We start from the raw sequence: 18,737 nt of genomic DNA on the forward strand, positions 1-18,737 counted from the left end.
GGACCACAGAGTTCTCCAGAAGGATGCAGGAGAGGTCGAATAGTCACGTGACGTCAGCTGCCTGTGAGTCACCAGCTCTTGGATGGAGCAGAAAATGGTTTTAAAATCAGTAGACATGGGATGCCTGGGTCCCACGTGGGATGCCTTAGGTCTGGATGCCTAAGTTGGTTAAGTGACTGCCTTCGGCTCAGGTCATGATCCTGGAGTCCTGGGACAGAGCCGTGCATCAGGTTCCCTGCTTGGCAGGGAGTCTGCTTCTCCCTCTGACCCTCCCCCTCCTCATGCTCTCTCTCTCAAATAAATAAATAAAATCTTTTAAAAATAAAAAACAAAATAAAAACAAAATCAGTAGAGCTGCACAGCACAGGCTCTGCAAGAGGAGCCACCACTGGTCAGCCCCCAAATATGTGAACACAACAATCGGTGTTTGTCACAGGAAACAGCACCTGTTTTTTTTTTTTCTGTTTTTTAATTTTTTATTTTTTATAAACATATATTTTTATCCCCAGGGGTACAGGTCTGTGAATCACCAGGTTTACACACTTCACAGCACTCACCAAAGCACATACCCTCCCCAGTGTCCATAATCCCACCCCCTTCTCCCAAACCCCTCCCCCCAGCAACCCTCAGTTTGTTTTGTGAGATTAAGAGTCACTTATGCTTTGTCTCCCTCCCAATCCCATCTTGTTTCATTGATTCTTCTTCTACCCACTTAAGCCCCCATGTTGCATCACCACTTCCTCATATCAGGGAGATCATATGATAGTTGTCTTTCTCTGCTTGCAGCACCTGTTTTTTAGGCAGCTTTCTCACTTTTGAGAGGTATCGCAGAATACAGTCTACCATGTACATCACAGTTAAGGTTAGGCTTGATAAAACAGACGGTGGCTCGGGTGACATAAAAATGTCTTTCTCCCACACATAGAAGAAGTCGGAGACAGGCAGTTCCAGGACTGGTATGGAAACTCCTCAACACCTTCAGGAACCCAGGCCCCTTCTTGCTTCTGCCCATGCTGTCGCTAAGATGTAGTCCTTCTCCTCATGGTCCCAAAGTGGTTGCCTGGGCTCCAGGCATCAGTCTACACACCATGCAGGAGGATGGAGGAAGGCATGGGCCACCTTAAGGAGATTTCCCAGCGATGTCACATAGGTTTCCCTCCATTTCATTACCAAGAACTCATCGGGGAGCTGTGCCTACGGTACTAAACTAAGAGGCAAGCCGAGAATGCTGTCTTTAGGTTGTGGGCTGCACGTCTTGCTCAAGGATCGTGTTCTCTTATGGTGGAAGAATGAAATGGTGATCAGAAGACAAACTAGCGACTAGCGCCTTGCTCCCCCCCAACCCTGTGGCTTTTTCATGGCAATTCTTTCTGTTCTTCTGTATCTGCCACAACACACACTATGTAACAGTTACGAGAAGAGAATATCCCTATCAGAAGAGCACCAGGAAGTTAGAAAAAAGAGGCAGGATTTATTTTCTCACCTATTCCTTCCTTGCCAATTGTTGTCATTTAAGCTTTTCTCTGTTTTGTAATAATGTTTTTTCACTTTGTCAAGACCTGCTATATTCTTATTTGGTTTCAGTATATAAGAAGAGTCTCGGAGACGACATTAGTTCTGAAACTTCTGGTGATTTCCGGAAAGCTCTGTTGACTTTGGCAGATGTAAGTTTTTATTTTCGATTGCTTAGCCGCCCGGTAAGCTGCATGCTCAAGAATCATTTTTAGGGAGTTTAAAAATAACCAAACGGAGACAAGGAGGCTGCAGTTTTCCTCGTGAAATGATTTGTTCATTTTACATTTTCATTTCTGGACTCCAAAGAATATAGTTTTCTCTTGTCAGCATTTAAATTAAGTCAGACGCTTGATACAGAAAAATTATCTTCAGAGATGGGTATATCAGTTTCCAGATTTAAAAAAAAAAAAAAAAAAAAAAAGCTTGCACAAATAAAAACAAACAAATGATTTGCTGCAAATTTCTCTCTGCCCCTTTGGAAGAGTTGCTAAACCATGGGTCAGTGTAGGACCAGATGAGGCCACACCGGGCTTTCTCTTCTGTGGAGGTTCAGGACTTCATAGTACAGGCGGCAAGGTCAAGTGTGAGGTACCACCACCGGTGTGTGTGAGGGAGGAAGTGATCTCAGCCCTATCCCGCTGGCCTCTTTCAGCCAATGTACACAGCTCCAGATGTGTGAGAAAATCCCGACACTGGCCTCAGCCTGGGCTGGAAACAATAGTTGTCCCAGTGAGCCGCGGCCCCGTAGGAAACACTGTGTCCTTGTGATGGTTGCAGTTACTTCAAATGGTGAAAACTTTAAAGATGGGGTCTGCTGAGCAGAGAGCCCGATGTGGGACTCGATCCTAGGACCCTGGGATCACAACCTGAGCCGAAGGCAGAGGCTTTAACCCGCTGAGCCACCCAGGAGTCCCAAAAGCAAAGTTTTTATGGCTGCATGTAGCTTGTCCAAATAAAGCTATAGTCAGAGCAGAAGCCTGGGAATCCCGGTTTTTTGGACTCGAAACACGTGCCCCGAAGCCATACTGCCCACTGCCTTCTGGCTGTTGTGTGCTCGTGCACGTGTGCAAATGGGTGTGCCGTCCTGCTCAGAGACCTCTGGGAGCATATGTTTGCGCAACGCCTCACAGATTTGGGCTTGCAGACCCCATCTTTTTAATATTCAGCATCTTTTCGTGTACTTTCTGAATCCGTGTGGATCTTTTGCCTATTTTTAATTAGGTTTTCATTGCTTTAAGTGAGTATGAGAAGCTTTTTATATATTTTGGATATAAGTGCGGCATTAAATATGTGTTTGCAAATATTTTTTCTCATTCCGTGGCTTATCTTTTCATCGCTTTAAGATCTTTGAGTTTTCAGGGCACCTGGGTGGCTCAATGGGTTGGGCCTCTGCCTTCAGCTCGGGTCATGATCTCGGAGTCCTGGGATTGAGTCCCGCATCGGGCTCTCTGCTCGGTGGGGAGCCTGCTTCCTCCTCTCTCTCTTTCTCTCTACTCTCTCTCAATCTCTCTGTGTGTGTGTGTGTGTGTGCCTACTTGTGATCTCTCTCTGTCAAAAAAATAAAATCTTTAAAAAAAAAAAAAAAGATCGTTGAGTTTTCAGAGGAAGAGACTAAGGCTCAGAAAATGGTGTGATTGGTACAAATTCCAGGGCTAGGGAGCCGCAGAGAGAGAACAGGAGCCGAGTGCCTGACTCCTCTGTGCGGCGTGGCCGCCCCTGGAGAAAAGCCTCTAAAATGCCCTGCTGACCAGAATACCGAGGGTTAGACTCTCCCGGCTTTAAAAGGGTTGCCTTCGTCTTCATCTTCCCCGTGCAGGGCAGAAGAGATGAAAGTCTGAAAGTGGACGAGCTGCTGGCCAAGAAAGACGCCCAGGTCAGTAGTAGAGAGAAGGCGACATCTCCGGTAACGGTTCTCCCCCTCGGCCGTCCTTCCGTTCGCGTGGCCCCGACGGAGGCCATCCTCTCCTGTCCCACCTGGAGGAGAAGCCTGAAGGCTGGACATCGCCCAGCCCTAGCTCGCCCCCAGCCCCCACCCTCCACCCCCCACCCCCTACCCCCGGTGCTGGTTCTTCTTCTTCTGGCTCCAGCCTCCCCGACTCTCAGATCCCAGCCCGCTAACAGTGACAGGCTCGTCGGTGTGTCCCTGACCTCGACAACCCAGGAAACCGCCCGCTCTTCTCATTCCCCCGACCCCTGCCAGGAGAGAGAGAGAGACGGAGAGGGAGAGTGTGTCCGTAATGCCGTGCTGAGTCTTCTTTCCCATCCAATAGATTCTCTATAATGCTGGGGAGAACCGATGGGGCACAGATGAAGACAAATTCACCGAGATCCTGTGTTTGAGGAGTTTTCCTCAACTGAAACTGAGTACGTGCTCACAGGACAACCCTTTTTCGCTTTGTGTTGTATTTGCAAATGTTTTGAGGTTTAATATACAAAATTCTGGGAAGTGAAGTTAAACATTGCAAAGGCTCTTCTATGTGCATATATATAAGCAATTCAGGAGCACACATGGGAGCTGTGTTCCAGCCCAAGGGAGAACTGAGCCAACTCTTCTCTTTCCTGGAGGCGGAGTACAGTGGCCGGCCACTGACCGGGAACAGGTGGGAGGGGGCAGCAGGGGGAAGGCCAGGGGGAGCCCTCTGGGGTGAGCGCAGTGGGGTGGAGGAGCCTGAAGCAGGGCTTCCAACACATCTCTTCCCTCGTGAGCCACTTTGCAGAAATAACAGGCACGGCCGTGTCCATCAAGTGTTGATAAGGATGTGACAGTCAATGGCGGAAAGGCGGCATCGTTCTTTCGGTCAGACCCGCTGGTCGGGGAGACTGCTGAGGAGCCACCTCCTCCCTCCTGTATCTCCCGAACCTTCTGGAAGCAAGAGCGCCCAGAAGCCCAGAACTCCATCGGCCGTGAGCGTCCCGCTGTGGCCTCCAGGCACGGTGGAGAGCACCCACAGCACGTGACTAGGCTTGTGCGGAGTCCATGGGGAACTGAGGAGGCACAAGGCTGTTCCCGTGACTTTTTAGTTCTGAGACTTTAGTTCTGAGTTCTTAATCTTGGCACAAAATGTCACTTATTTTATAAAATACTAGTAATAGTATATTATAGTTGCTTTATAAGTACCTTTATTTGAAAAGTAAAAACCAAACAATCCCCAATTTCTCTCCAAAGATTTTTAAGAATTTCTTAGGGAAAAATTGACTTGGCTTACAAAGTATGCCTCTGTCCTGGGTGGCCTCTAGGTTCTGCTTTTGGACAAAAACTGATCGAGACGTTACGTCTGGCAAGCTTGAATCGGCCGTGCTGCGCTAGGGAAGGGTTTACTCAGCAGACAGAAATCTGCATAAGCAGATAAAACATACTTGACCCAGGACCACACTATTGTTTCCCAAGTGCTCTAGAATTTCCAAGTAACCCACCTTTGGGTTAAATTAAATTGTTTTTAATTTAACCTTTCAAGCTATTTTAAATTCCATCAACCTGGGGATGGGGAGAGGGAGGAGAGAGAAAGATGATTGAAGGAAATGGCCTGTGAGGTTTGGGTTTTATTGTAGATCATTTTAAAAAAACGAGAACCAAAACTTCCATTTTCCGGCTTTGATGGTTTAAAGAAGGAGTTCTTGAGTTTGATGCTTAACTTGATTTGCTGTATATCAAATAAAAAACTGGAATGTATTCAAGTATGGTCAGCAGGAATGCCTTAAATATTTTTTTGTGGTGCTGCTTTTTAGCATTTGACGAATACAGAAACATTAGCCAGAAGGACATTGAGGACAGCATAAAAGGAGAGCTGTCTGGGCATTTTGAAGACCTGCTTCTGGCTATAGGTAAGCTCTTCAGTGCATATAAACTGAGTTACTTCGCACTTGTTTTAAATCAACATGAAGCTTCACTCCTTTCTGGTAGGAATCCAGAGTGATCCAACCTTAGGCTCCCGTAGCTCCTAGCCCAGTCCCCAGGGCGCACGATATGCTCCACAAATGTTGTTAAATGGGTGCACGAAGAAGTTATCTTTTTGGGTTTTACTTTGCCTTTAAACTTTGTTACCGTGCTTAGATTAGTAAATTCTTGGAGAGATGAAAATATTACATTTCCTCTTTGTTTTTTTAAGATTTTATTTATTTACTTGACAGAGAGAGACAGTGAGACAGAGAACACAAGCAGGGGGAGTGGGAGAGGGAGAAGCAGGCTTCCCTCAGAGCAGGATGCTGGATGCGGGGCCCAATTCCAGGACCCCGAAATCATGACCTGAGCCAAAGGCAGACGCTTAACCCACTGAGCCACCCAGGCACCCCCCCCCCCAAACATTACTTTTCTATTGTCATTTTTACTGAGGCTTTTTGAAAATGGAGTCATTGAGTAATTTACTAAATTTAGTGATTGGCCCTCTTTGGCTATTTGGGGAAGATCTCCGTAGCCCCCAAAGCTGAGCCCAGGTCAGAACTCTAGGGCTCCCCGTCTTGGCCGAGCTACCCAGGAGTATCGAACAGAGAGTCCAGTGCAGACCGAAGCTGGTCCCAGAGCTATGGATTAACAGGCGGACACAAACACTGTTATATAAGGCGATCGCTCCCCCCCCCCCCCGGGAGGGCTCTGCAGTCTCCGGGCCCAAGTTCTTTATCAGCAGTCAGAGACGCTGGGAATGGGGCAAGCGTCCACCCCAGGGAGTTCTCAGTGTACGCGTAGGTGTTGCTCTGGGATCCGGAGACGAGCCAGCCGCTGCTGCGGGAGCTTCCTGGGCAGATAATTCCGTTTTCCCCTGACTAAAGATAATGACTGTGCTGAAGTTCCCTGTGAGCACGACGTGACGAGCCTTTGAAATTCAGGTGAAGCATTCACTGCTCCATCCTAAATAACACCGGCAGTCATGAGGGGGCTGAATAGTACGGTGACGCAGAGAGTCTTTTTAAAAAGCATATTACCGTGGATTAACTCAATTTCTATTCAATGGAACTGAACTTCCCTTTCCTCTTTGTAACAGTTCATTGTGCCAGAAACACGCCTGCCTTTTTAGCTGGAAGACTTCATCAGGCGTTAAAGGTGGGTCTGGAGTTTCTCCCTGCAGGAGAATATTGAACCGTATTGCATCATACTGAGGGCATGTCCTGTTCCTTCCCTCCCTGGAGGAGTCCTCTTTTGTCTCGGAGGCTGACAGTGAATGTCCTAAGCATTCTAGGGACAGGTACAGTGAGGAGTTGACTAAATTATCTCCCCTACTTCACAGTCCATGAAGGCAGTAAAACTTGGTGTAGAACCCCAAACCTCAAGCCTGACCCATGCAGCCCAGTGGCCTCTCCAGCGTCTTTCTTAAAATCAGCCGAGTTGAGTCAGCAGCCTGTCATGCCATAGAAACCCTGCGCTTTCCCATCTGCTGCTGCTGCTAGATGATGAGGTCTCTGAGTACAGGCGTTTTTCTAGCTCTTTCTATCTCCAGGTCCTGGCCCTGAGCCTGGCACATAAGAAGATGCTTACTTCCGTCTCTTTACTGGACATTTCCTATGGAGGTGCCCATGTGCCTTCAAAGTTATGTCCAAAGTGAACACATCATGTCCCCCACCTCACCCCCACCGAGGGCTGTCCCGTGTCCCGTCGCTCAGTGACTAGCCTCGCCCGACTCTCTGGGGTTAGCCCGTTCCCCGCCCCCAGCCTTGCCCTCTATGCCTCGGCCCCCCGGGCCGTCTCTCTGTCCTTGACTAGCCAGCTGTCTTCCCACAGCGCAGTCTTTGCGTGTGTTGTCCTCTCTGCTGGGGATGGACCTCCTCCGGGTCGACCTCTGGTGGCTCCTTCTCATCTCTCAGGTCACCGGGCGAGAGGGGTCTTTCGCGACTGAACAGGAGGACTGGCTTCCTTTCGGTCACACTCCACTCCGTGGTTCTTGTGACTGTTTATATAACCAACGTGTTGATTTTTTTTCTGGTCCCTCCATCCTTGACAACGTAGCCTCCGTGCCAGCCGCGGTAGGATTAGAGCCGTCGGCTGCCGTATGCCCAGTGCGTGGAGCCGGGTCGGACATGTAGTAGATTTCTTCCTCTGGGGGGTTACTTCGGCCCCAGGTCAAACACTGCTTTCTCAGGCAGGCCCTTCCTAATCCGTGGTCTGCTTTCGGCCCTCCTGGCGTCCAGTCCCGTAGGACTCAGTACCCCACGGGCTGGATTCCGTCGTGTGACCTTCACAGAACGGAAGGCCTGGCTCTCACTTCTGGTTTCAGCATTTGGCACGGTGGTGGCGTGGAGTAAGCGCTCAAAAAATATTTCTTGAATCTATGAACGATGAAGTTTGATGACAAGCGAGTGAAGAAGAGTGAGTCCCTGTGGCTGAATATTTTGTGCGCCGTGTCTGTTTCCCGCAAATACAGATCTGTATGTTGTCTTGTGACCCGGGACGTTCGTCCTGTGGACACCTGTTTCTTCACAGGGTGCTGGAACCGATGAGTTCACTCTGAACCGAATCATGGTTTCCAGATCAGAAATGGACCTTTTGGACATTCGAGCGGAGTTTAAGAAGCATTATGGCTATTCCCTGTACTCGGCAATTAAAGTAAGTCTCCTGTTAAAAATAGCAGAATACATTTTGTCTTGCTCCACGCTTGTCTTGTATAATCCTTAAAACGGAGAGATATGTGACTGAGTTTTCTCTCTCCCTGTCAGTGCATAAATGTGTTTTCTGAGTTTAAAATAGTGATAACAAAATGTCTCCTAAAGATGGTGATTATTTTTAGCTCTAAAATCCCAGGCACATAATAGACACTTAACATTTTTTTGTTCAGGTTTAGTGGCCATTAACTGTTCTTCTTTTGTGCATTGTACTTGCAAGTTATTTACCTGTTTTGGATATTATGGTATTTTTATTTATTTCAGCTTTTCTTGATGACAAGAGAAGGAAAGGAAAATACACATTTTAAATTTCCTATTTTTACCACAAGTCTGGTTGACATACAATGTCATGTTAGTTTCAGCAGAGTCCAATTTCCTCTTGTTTTACGCAGGATACAGATGGTTCTGTACTTTGGGGCACATCTTATTTCAGTTTACAGTTTATAGGAACTTTCTCGTTCTTTTAACAGCGACATATCATTCTTTTATTTATATATTTGCACCTGCCATGTCAAGAGATGTTTCCAGTTTCTTGCTGTTATAAACAGTGTTGTGATATGCATACAAAGTTCCATCAGGTACAGGTGTATCAAAGGGATAAATTCTCGTGGGTCGGTGGGATTGCTGAGGCAGACGTAAGTACACTTGTAATCTCGGTAAACATTAGCAACCTTCTCTGTCTGCACATCACTGAATCGACTAGATTCATTCACAAAATCAAATCCTTTTTTTCTTTCAGCCAGAGCTTTTGTTTTTACACTAAACCTTTGCAGGAAACATACATGCTTACATTGGAATCAGGAACGTACTCAGAGAGGCAGCCCTCAGACTGCGCCCAGGGCTTAGCGAGGATTTCATCAGCTCCCGCTCAGTGCAGTTGAATCGATTCTGACACATTACAATAGTTTCAATCAACACGGGAAGATTTAATAACATTAACCATATTGTACTTACTAAGGCAGAAAAGTAGAATTATACATTTTATAAAGATTGCCCGTAACAAGGTTGAAACACAAGGCCTTCAGTTCACCCTCAGCAAATTAGAAAATTCAATTAACCATCAGTTCTCCTTCCCCCGATGGCTGGCTAATTGAGGCTTATATTAGGACACATCTAAGCTATGCGTATCTTGATAGAAAAGAAAGATCCATTGCTAAAGAATTCAATATGTAATTTAAAATTACATGAGGTTTTTTCATTTCTATCACCTAATGTGCATGTTTTAAAAATGAAATGTTAAGGTTGGACTGGGAAAAAAAAAAAGAGAGAGAGAGCTTGAGCTAGATCAATAAGCGTGAAACAAATGAAAAAGGAAGTCAAAGACCTTTCTCCCCCCACCCAAATCCCAGGCTCACATAGACTCACAGGTGAACTTCACCAAACTCTCAAGGAATAGATATTCCTGTCTACACAGGTTGGACCAGAAAATAGGAAAAATGAAACCTGCCTAGTTAATTCCATGAATTTAGTATAATCTTGATTCCAAAGACAGAGGAAAAAGAAAATTGCATATTCATTTCATTTATGAACATAGATAACAAAGAATAAAATACTAACTGAATATATCAGTTTATTAAAAAAATAACACATCAAAATCAAGTGAGGTTTAGCCCAGGAATAAAAGGACGGCTCAGCATCAGAAAATTAATTAATGTGTTTGACCACATTCCACACATATAAAAGATAATTATATAATTATTTCAATCTTTGCAGAAAAAGCTTTTGAAAAGGATCAATACCTATTTATGATTAAAAAAAAAAAAAGTCACCAAATTCAGAATAGAAGCAAACCTGGGCGCCTGGGTGGCTCAGTGGGTTAAGCCTCTGCCTTCAGCTCAGGTCATGATCTCAGGGTCCTGGGATCGAGTCCCGCATCGGGCTCTCTGCTCAGCAGGGAACCTGCTTCCTCTTCTCTCTCTCTGCCTGCCTCTCTGCCTACTTGTGATCTCTCTCTGTCAAATAAATAAATAAAATATTTTTTTAAAAAAAGAATAGAAGCAAACCTCCTTAAATTGATAAAGCTTCCATACCAACATATTACAGCAAACGCAGACGTATTATACTCAGTGGAGAAACTTTAGATGCAGTTCCTTTGAAATAGGGACCAGAACAACAATGCTCCCAACATACTAATAAATACTATACTACTACTACTACCAATATACCTAATACTATCTTACAGAGGACTAAGATCCTAGACAGTACTGGAAATGAAGAAAAAAAAAATGTGTAAAGACTGAAACAGAAGAGTTGAAGCTTTCATTATTTTCAGTAAATACAACCATCTTTCTAGAAAAATCAATAGGAATTAGTTTATCATCACTAATAAAAATTCAGCAGTGTTGCCCAATAAAGACCAACCTGTAAAAATCAATAGTATCTCTTACACTGTCAAAATTAAGATACCATTCAAAATAGAAGTGAAAAACTATAAATTATCCAGGAATTCACTTGACCAAGACTACATAACTCTATGGAGAAGACGTTAAGACTGTCACAAAGGCCGTAACACATGTCAGTAAATGGAGAGATAGTGGATATGCACTTGAGTGATGTGATAGGATATTATAAAGGTGTCAGTTATTCGTCCAAGTCGCTGTGAATCAAATGGAATTTCAATCAACATTCTAGCTGGGTTTCTTTGAGGAACTTGATTAAGTTACTGTAACATTGATATGGAGGAATGAAGAGTCATGACTAATCGACCGTAAATATAGAGCATAAAGGTAGGGAAAGGTCTCATTCTACTAGAAACTGACATAATACAAAGCAGTTATTAATCGTGTTAAGTGTCATTTTGGAATGAGAACAGACGCGTGAATCAATGGAACAGAATGGAGACCTCAGAGACAAATGCAGTTGCTTCTGGAAACTCACAGTTTAGAGGGGGCACCACAAATCAGTAGAGGAAGGACAGATTATTTAGTAAAAATGTATTGGGAAACCTGGTTGGCTCTACAGCAAAGAATAAAACTGGATAACTACATCACTGGTAAACTGGAGATGAACTGAAAACCAAACTATAAAAGATAAAATTAGAAAGTTAATCCAAGAAAATGCAAGAATTACCCTTGTGACCCGGAAGCAGGGAAAAGAATTTTTAAACAACAAAAGCACAAATCACATTGCAAAAAAACAAGCAAACAAACAAATACACATTATTAGGTATAAAATATTAAATAATCTCATTACATTTCAATACTGATGAATAGGATCTTTTTGATCCTTAAATTTCCATGATTTGGGAACCAGAGTTCCATTTTGTACATCATCTGACCTTTGGTTCCGTCTTCCTCTGCCTTCTGCCCATACTTTGGACATTTCTCCATTCACTAACACCTTCCCTAGGTGAGGGAGAGGGAGAATGCAGGTGAAAAACAAATGTATTTCTTACTATCTACTAGTAAGATATTAATACAAAATTGGGATGCAATTACATTTCCTTGGTAGTTTTCATTGAGCAAAGAAAGTAAGTCGCTATTTAATAGATGGTACAACTCCAGGTTCTTTACTGGAAAAACACAGTGGCCATCCTCAACTCATAGTCTCTGTGGAGATTTGAGGGTAGCATAAATAGTATAGTATGAGACAGCACACAGTGAAATACTAGATTGTGTACGGTACGGAGGACACTAACCTATGAATTGAGAGTAAAGAAGTTTGGGATTAGATAGGGAATGTTTCTTGGGCAGATGGGTCTTGATCCTGCCTTTCAGATTTACTAAACTCTTGTTGATGCCTCCTGTGGGCAGGTGCTATGTTGCTCGGCAGGGTCTCAAGTGAATGCTTTAGGAATGTGCATATGGTAAGGCAAGGTGGAAAGAAGTAGTAAGGCTCTTGATCGATTAAGGGGTCTGCCTTGGGGAATGCTGAAAAATAAAATCCAAGTGGTGAGATGAATTTAGTCAAAAGAGAGTTTGGAGAGCCCAGAATTTGTGTTTCATTCATTCAGTTAAAAATTTTGCTGAATGTGTATTATGTGCCTGGCTCAGAGTTACAGTTACAAGCAAAAGGGGGAAAAAAAAGCTTCCTGCCCTTATGGAATCACAGAGGAATGTAAGATTACAACTATGTTAAATGTAAAGGAAAGAGATATTGTGCTGTAAGACCATATGATAAGAGAATCTGACCTATAGGAAAAGCTTCTAAGAGGAAGTTATGATTCAGATCGAAAAAGAACAGACCAGAGTTGCGGGGTCGGAGAGTCAGTAGAGCTTACTAACAGAAGGAAAAGGAATTTCAGTGGAAAGACCTCATGGTAAGGGAACATGATGGAAAGTAAGGCCTGCGGGACCAGATCACCCGGACCATTTGGGCAGGGTTTAAGGATTTTGTCTTTTGCCCAAAAACACTGGCGCGTTTTCATTTTAAGTGTGTAGTGTCATGATCAGAAATGCATTTTTAAAAGATCCCTGTGACTACAGGGAATGAGTTGGACATAAGAAAGGAGATTCGGGGGTGCTGAGTTATCTTATTAGTCATACTGGAAGGACTGTGACTGGGTAATACGAAGTACTAATGCAAAGAGAACAAAGAATAAAGACTCAAAAGACATTTAGGAATTAAAACTTAGAGGACTTGATGCGCTATCTTGCTGTAAGGAACAAGAAAGAGAAGGGGCCACGGATGGCTCCTGGGTTCCTAACTTGGGATCAGATAGTGGTGCCATCCTCTGCAAGGTCAGGCTTTGGGTTTTCGTTTTTGTTTTCTTTTTCTTTTTTGAGAGTGAGAGAGAAAGTTCCTGAGTTTGGTTTTGTACTCGTTGAGTTAGAGATGTCTTCAAAACTATCAGTAGAATTGTCGGGTCAGAAGTTCGTGGCATGAGATATACTTCCAGAGCCAGTTATGTTACAGAGTAGTTGGACATGCATGAAAACCCTCTCTGGAGAAAATCTAGATTGAGAAGAGAAGAAAGTTTAAAATTGAGATTTAAGCGTTACTCACAGTTGATGACTGGGTAGCTGAAGATGAGCAAAAGAGACAAAGGAAAGGATGCTGGGGAGGAAGGAGGAACAGCCAGCTCTACTTACGGGCAAAGCAAGGGCCTGATGGACATGGGGGTCCTTGGACGTGATTCACAACGCAGGAAGAATGAACACCTTGTAGAATACAGTAGATGCATCTAGAACCAAGGAAACTAGCGACAAGAGATGCAAGCCTAGAGTTGATTTGTCACGGTCAGAATGGAAAAAGGAATAACTTAAAAAAACACTGCAAAGAAATGACTGGCAGATGGCTTCAACGTGGAGGATAAGCGGTGAGGTCAAGGCTGGGAGAAGAGAGGACGGCTAGGAGCGCTGTTGAACCTATGCCGGCAGAGACATCGGTTTCTTGAGAGCAATTAATACAGCCTAATTAGGAAGACATAATTTCTATTCAAAGGTTCTGAAAATACATTGACTTTTTTCATGATGATAAAATGTCTAAAACGCCATATAAATAGAAGAGCTATTTTACTAGACGGCGTAAAGGCGTAGCGGTAGGAGAAAGGATGGACTTTGTTTGGTGTCAGCCGCGGGTCAGAGTTTAGATAGAGCTCTGTCGAGCGGCTTGGATGAGTTTTCTTGCCTAATGGATAGAACCACGAGAAATTGTTCGCAGCTTGGTCAGAGATGGCTAATGGGAGCTGTTTTAATACACAGAGTTGGTTTATCCGCGGTTCCGGAGATTCTAACATATGGCAGCGCAAGCCTCCGAAAACCCAGCAGAGGAAGAACTGCAATCTGTATCGAACAGGAAAATGTATATTAATGCCTTTTGCATCTCATTGTGAAACGCTTCCTAACCTCTTCTCTCAGCGACCCTGTTCATTGCGTCCTTGCGTTCCTGCCAGCTCTCGGACGTATCCCGATGTGAAACTTAAGCGAGAAGAAGTGCTCGCTCTTTGAGATGCTGTGAATAAAATAAGAATAATGTGAGGGTGTTAGTCAGTCTAGATTAAAAGCCACGGTTTCCCTCTGGTGCTATGTAAAACGTTTACCTGTTTTGCACAGCAAATATGGCATCTTTGCACATGAAGCCTCAATCTCACGTGGTGTCTGTTGTGAACCACGTTGGGTTTTGGCTCGCTTTGGGGAGAGGGACTGAGACGAATCCTCTCTGGGAATGTAGGCTGTTCCAGTTTCCTAAGTCAGGCGAGGTCGCGTGGCGTGAAGGCATCAGGCTGTCTGGCTTTGAATCCTGCCTCTGCTGCTTATTCTCTAAAGGACTTGGAGCAAGGCTCCTAAACTCTGTTTTTCTCATCTCTCATTAAATGGACATATTTAGGGTACCTACCAGGTAGAGTTATAAGCGTTATAAGATTAGAGTAGTTAACTCTGAGAAGAGCAAGTGTTTGATATTAATATTATTAAAATTAGCAGTTTGAAAAGTTGTGTTGGGAAAGTAATATTATGTAGTGTTAGGTCATTGATGCCATCTTATTTTCTTGAACCCAAATTCAAATTTAATTGCAATGAGTGAGGAAGAATTAGAACATTCCATATTGTGAAGAAGAGGTGAGGCTGGAAAATAATCCCCCTCAGGTCTGAAGGAAGACGGACTCCAGGTGCGTCTTCCTGAATGAACTGGGTCGTGAGTCTCCCCCCAGTGAATTCCCTAGAGCCGTGAGATTTGATTCCGTTTTGGTCCCTCGTTATTTATGCTCCATCTGTCCTCTCCTGTTCCTTACAGTCGGATACTTCTGGAGACTATGAAGCCACACTCTTAAAGATCTGTGGAGGAGACGACTGAGTCCTGAAGCTCGTCTCTGAAGGTCGCTGTGCCCACGATGGGCCTTTCCAACAGCTACTCACTCCTTTCTCAGAGTATGAAAAGTAGAAGCAAGTGTACACAGCAGAGCGTTTTCCTAACCGACATTTCCATCATTCCGTAGTAACAGCAAACAGTGATCACAGCAGAGCACGTCGGCATCCCGTACTGATTCATACATGAAATTTTTAAATGGTGTGAAGGATCTGCTAATACAACACGAATTATTTTTCTGCTTAGGAAGCGAGAATCTTTGTAGAATTCTAACACATGAACTGTGTAATCAGACTCAATAAAAGTTGTTGCCTTTGTGAAAGGAAATGTGTCTGCTTGTTTTCAGCAAATGCCAGCATTTGTGTTGTGCCTGGTCTCCAGCAATCAATGATATTTTAAAACTTATTTCTGTTATAAAAGCTGTTGCTGCTTTATCTATGCCCTTATTAATCGCATTTATCTCTAAGAAAAGACTAGAATGAGGCGGGGTGGGATCCTGGCCTGCTCTCGCTAGCTGTGATCACGCTCCAGGCGTGGCATCGCGGGAGAAGAGCTCAGCCCTCCAAAGCCATCTGCTGAGCCATGAGTCTAACCACTTCCCGTCAGAACGGCAAGCACGAACTGGAGTCGTTTCGTGCTAAATTCTACTTTCCCAGAATGGGTTTGTAGCATTGATTTTCTAAGGTTGCTTTTGCTCTAAAATAAGTTTGCATTTTAAAAAAAGCCCTCATGTTATCTTCGCCAGTGACCCAAGACAAAGTGTGTTGACTAACGTGAAACATATGAGGTAGCACTGACCCGTTGCAGTTACTGGTCGGGACTGGAGTAGAAATGATGGACGTGTGAGCCACAGAAACTGGGACGTAGGAGTCCAGGCTTTTAATCAGTGCATTCCACTGGCAAACATCCCGAGACCTTTCAGAAGGACAGACAAATTATTTCTTGTTCTGGTGTTTCCAAAAATGCACAGAGAAAGAAAAGCACCAGGATTTAGAGTCCGACACATGTGGTTTTGACTTCCTGCCCTACCATTTGCTGGTTCTGTGACCCTGGGAACTACCAAAGTCTGCTCAGCTGAAGCTTTCTCATCTGTAAAATGCTGACAATTCTAGCACCTACCTTTCTCCTAGGGCTTTCTAACGATTAAGTAAGGTAGCGCCTTCAAAGCACTTAGCCCTGCGCCTGGACGGGGCAAGTGTTCAATTTCCACGTTCTCATGACTGCCAGGCAACATCGAAATGATCACAACAGCATTGCAACCGTTCCTCAACAGGCTTCAGTGCACCAAGCTCTGTGCTAGGACGTATTGGATAGACCAAGAAGACCAAGACTCATTTGCTTTTGCCAAAGAGCTCAAAATCTATTTGGGGAGAGAGACACATGCATTTAATCACAACACGACATACCGAGCACATTCAGGGAATGGTATTGTGCAAGAGAGAAGCTGTGCAGAGGCTGGCTCTAATCCAGCCTATCAGAGGTCACAGACTCCACCAGTAAGACAGAGAAGAGAGGCTCTCCAGATAGCTCCGAGCACTTGCAAAGTCACAGAGTTAGGAACCAGCACAGCGTGTGCGTGCTTCTACCCAAAGGTCAGTGTGATGGAAGCTCAGAGGAGAAGGCAGGGGTGTGGTGACTGGTGCCCGGAAGCCGGATCATAACGGTCTCGTGCTAAAGAGTTTATAAGCAAGGGAGAGTCCTGGATAGAAGGAGCATTCCAGGAGGATTTCTCCTCCCCCCCCTTTTTTTTTAAGATTTTATTCATTTGTCAGAGAAAGAGAGCACAAGCAGGCAGAGACAGAGGCCGAGGGAGAATCAGGCTCCCCACTGATGGGGAGCAGGGAGCTGATGGGGGACTCGATCCCATGAGCCGAAGGCAGCCACTTAACCGACTGAGCCACCCAGGCCTCCCATTTTTTTTTAAAGATTTTAATTTTTTAAGTTTTTTTATTCATTTATTTGAGAAAGAGCACGAGCGGGATAGGGGAGTGGGAAGGGGAGGAGCAGCAGGCAGAGGGAGAAACAGACTCCCCCAGAGCAGGAGCCTGATGCAGGGCTGGATCTGAGACTTGGAGATTATGACCTGAGCCGAAGGCAGAAGCTTAACCAACTGAGCCACCCAAGTGCCCTTCCAGGAGGATTTCAATCAGGGAAATTATGTCAAATGTTTGCCCAGGGGGGAAAATGTCTGGGAGAAGAAAGCTAGAGGCAGGAGCCCCCTTGGCAAGTTCGTTCTATGATCAAGTCACGAAGGGCCAGCCTAAGTTAGGCTAATGGCAACGGACAACAAAAACCCACGTACATGCTTGAGAACTAAAATCTGTAGAATCTAGCAATCAAGGCGGTCAGGTGTCCAGTTTGCCCCATGATTTTGGCTTCAGTGGTTTAGGGAGTGAGTGTCTCACCAAGCAAGAAGGCGTTGCTGCTCCTCCTTGAGTACTTACAGCGCACCAGGCGCCATCGGAAGAGCGTAGTGTGTATGAAGCCGTTAATCCTGAAGCCAGTTGACAGTGCACCGACTAACTCACAGATACAGGAATGGAACCGGAGAGAAATTAAGTAATTTGCCCACCAGAAGAGCCAGGATTTAAACCCACAGAGCCAACTCCACTATTTGGCCGTAGGGTATATCCTGTCCCGAGGTCGCTATTCTTCTCAGCCCTGCTGCGTCAGCGGTTCGAAGGCAGGGACTTCTGTCCATTGCATTCACTGCTCTAGGCCTAATTCTTAGAATGCGCTTGGTACATAAAAACGCATGTAATAAATCTCTATTGGATGAATGAAGTTCCTTTTCCTCTCTGCATTTGAGCTCCAGAAGGGAATTTAAGGGAGTCAGTTAACCCTTTGTGCGTATACCTCTCTCAGCTTCCCGGGCTTCAGGAGAGGAAACTCGTACCATTACGGTACAGACAGGCTTGGAAAAAGTTCAGAAATTTTACTGATGGACACATTACTTTTTCCAAGCTACCCATCACCGTAGGGAGAAGCATTTGGTGAAGCTGGCCAGGGTGTCGGGACTTCTGGAGAAGCAATGAGTTCAAATGCCTGTAGGTTCTCCTGTACTGAACATCAGGCTGAACTCCTGAAATGGCAATACCAGATTTTAGTCTCGCCACATCTTCCACGTCTCGCCCCATCTTCCACGTCTCGCCCACATCTTCCACGTCTCGCCCACATCTTCCACGTCTCGCCCACATCTTCCACGTCTCGCCCACATCTTCCACGTCTCGCCCACATCTTCCACGTCTCGCCCACATCTTCCACGTCTCGCCCACATCTTCCACGTCTCGCCCACATCTTCCACGTCTCGCCCACATCTTCCACGTCTCGCCCACATCTTCCACGTCTCGCCCACATCTTCCACGGTCATGGAGAAGTACTCTCCGCCCTCTTCGGGTTTTGATATGAACTGTTCTCTTTTCCTCTGGAAAATGGCTTGCTTCACTCGCGCTCTCCCACACACTGTTTTTTCTTCCATTCCTTCCTCCTTTCTCTGTTCCCTTTGTCATCCCCTTCCCGTTCATTCTTCTCTCTCTTTTCCGATGTCTATAATGCAGTAAGCCCTTTGGAAACTGTCCCCCACATGAACACTGAGACTTTGCAACAACTTCCTGCCAACCACATGACTGTCCCCCCACCCCCAGCCTCCCCGAACCTCCCTACTTGACCGAACTCCCATTCCAAATCCCATGTTGATTGTCCCCTTGCTTTCTAGTATATGTGCTGCCGAAGCGAGCACATCCCCTTGCTTTCTTTTGATAGAGTTTTCCATTTAATTTTTTTCCTTACTAAGTGAGTCTTGTGTTTATGTAATCTCTCAGACTTACTTTTTTCATTTAATATTATTTTGCTAACTGATAGCCATGTCGTTGCCTATCACCCATTTTATT

At 45.0% G+C, this 18,737-nt stretch overlaps 1 protein-coding gene across 2 annotated transcripts in view; it reads left to right on the forward strand.

Moving 5' to 3' along the window:
- The window catches only part of ANXA3 (annexin A3), a 45,822-nt gene extending 30,653 nt beyond the window's left edge, over positions 1–15,169 (forward strand). For both annotated transcript variants that reach the window (XM_045066868.1, XM_004776287.3), the window contains exons 7-13: positions 1,585–1,664; positions 3,332–3,388; positions 3,786–3,879; positions 5,242–5,337; positions 6,492–6,550; positions 7,925–8,047; positions 14,776–15,169. In XM_045066868.1, coding sequence (XP_044922803.1) covers positions 1,585–1,664; positions 3,332–3,388; positions 3,786–3,879; positions 5,242–5,337; positions 6,492–6,550; positions 7,925–8,047; positions 14,776–14,835 — 569 coding nt within the window. In that variant the 3' untranslated portion in view covers positions 14,836–15,169. The remainder of the gene's footprint in view (positions 1–1,584; positions 1,665–3,331; positions 3,389–3,785; positions 3,880–5,241; positions 5,338–6,491; positions 6,551–7,924; positions 8,048–14,775) is intronic.
- The last annotated feature ends 3,568 nt before the right edge of the window (positions 15,170–18,737 follow it).

The sequence above is a fragment of the Mustela putorius genome, unplaced genomic scaffold (genome assembly GCF_011764305.1).
Source record: "Mustela putorius furo isolate JIRA1106 unplaced genomic scaffold, ASM1176430v1.1 tig00000040_pilon_pilon_pilon, whole genome shotgun sequence".
NCBI classification, from domain to species: domain Eukaryota; kingdom Metazoa; phylum Chordata; class Mammalia; order Carnivora; family Mustelidae; genus Mustela; species Mustela putorius.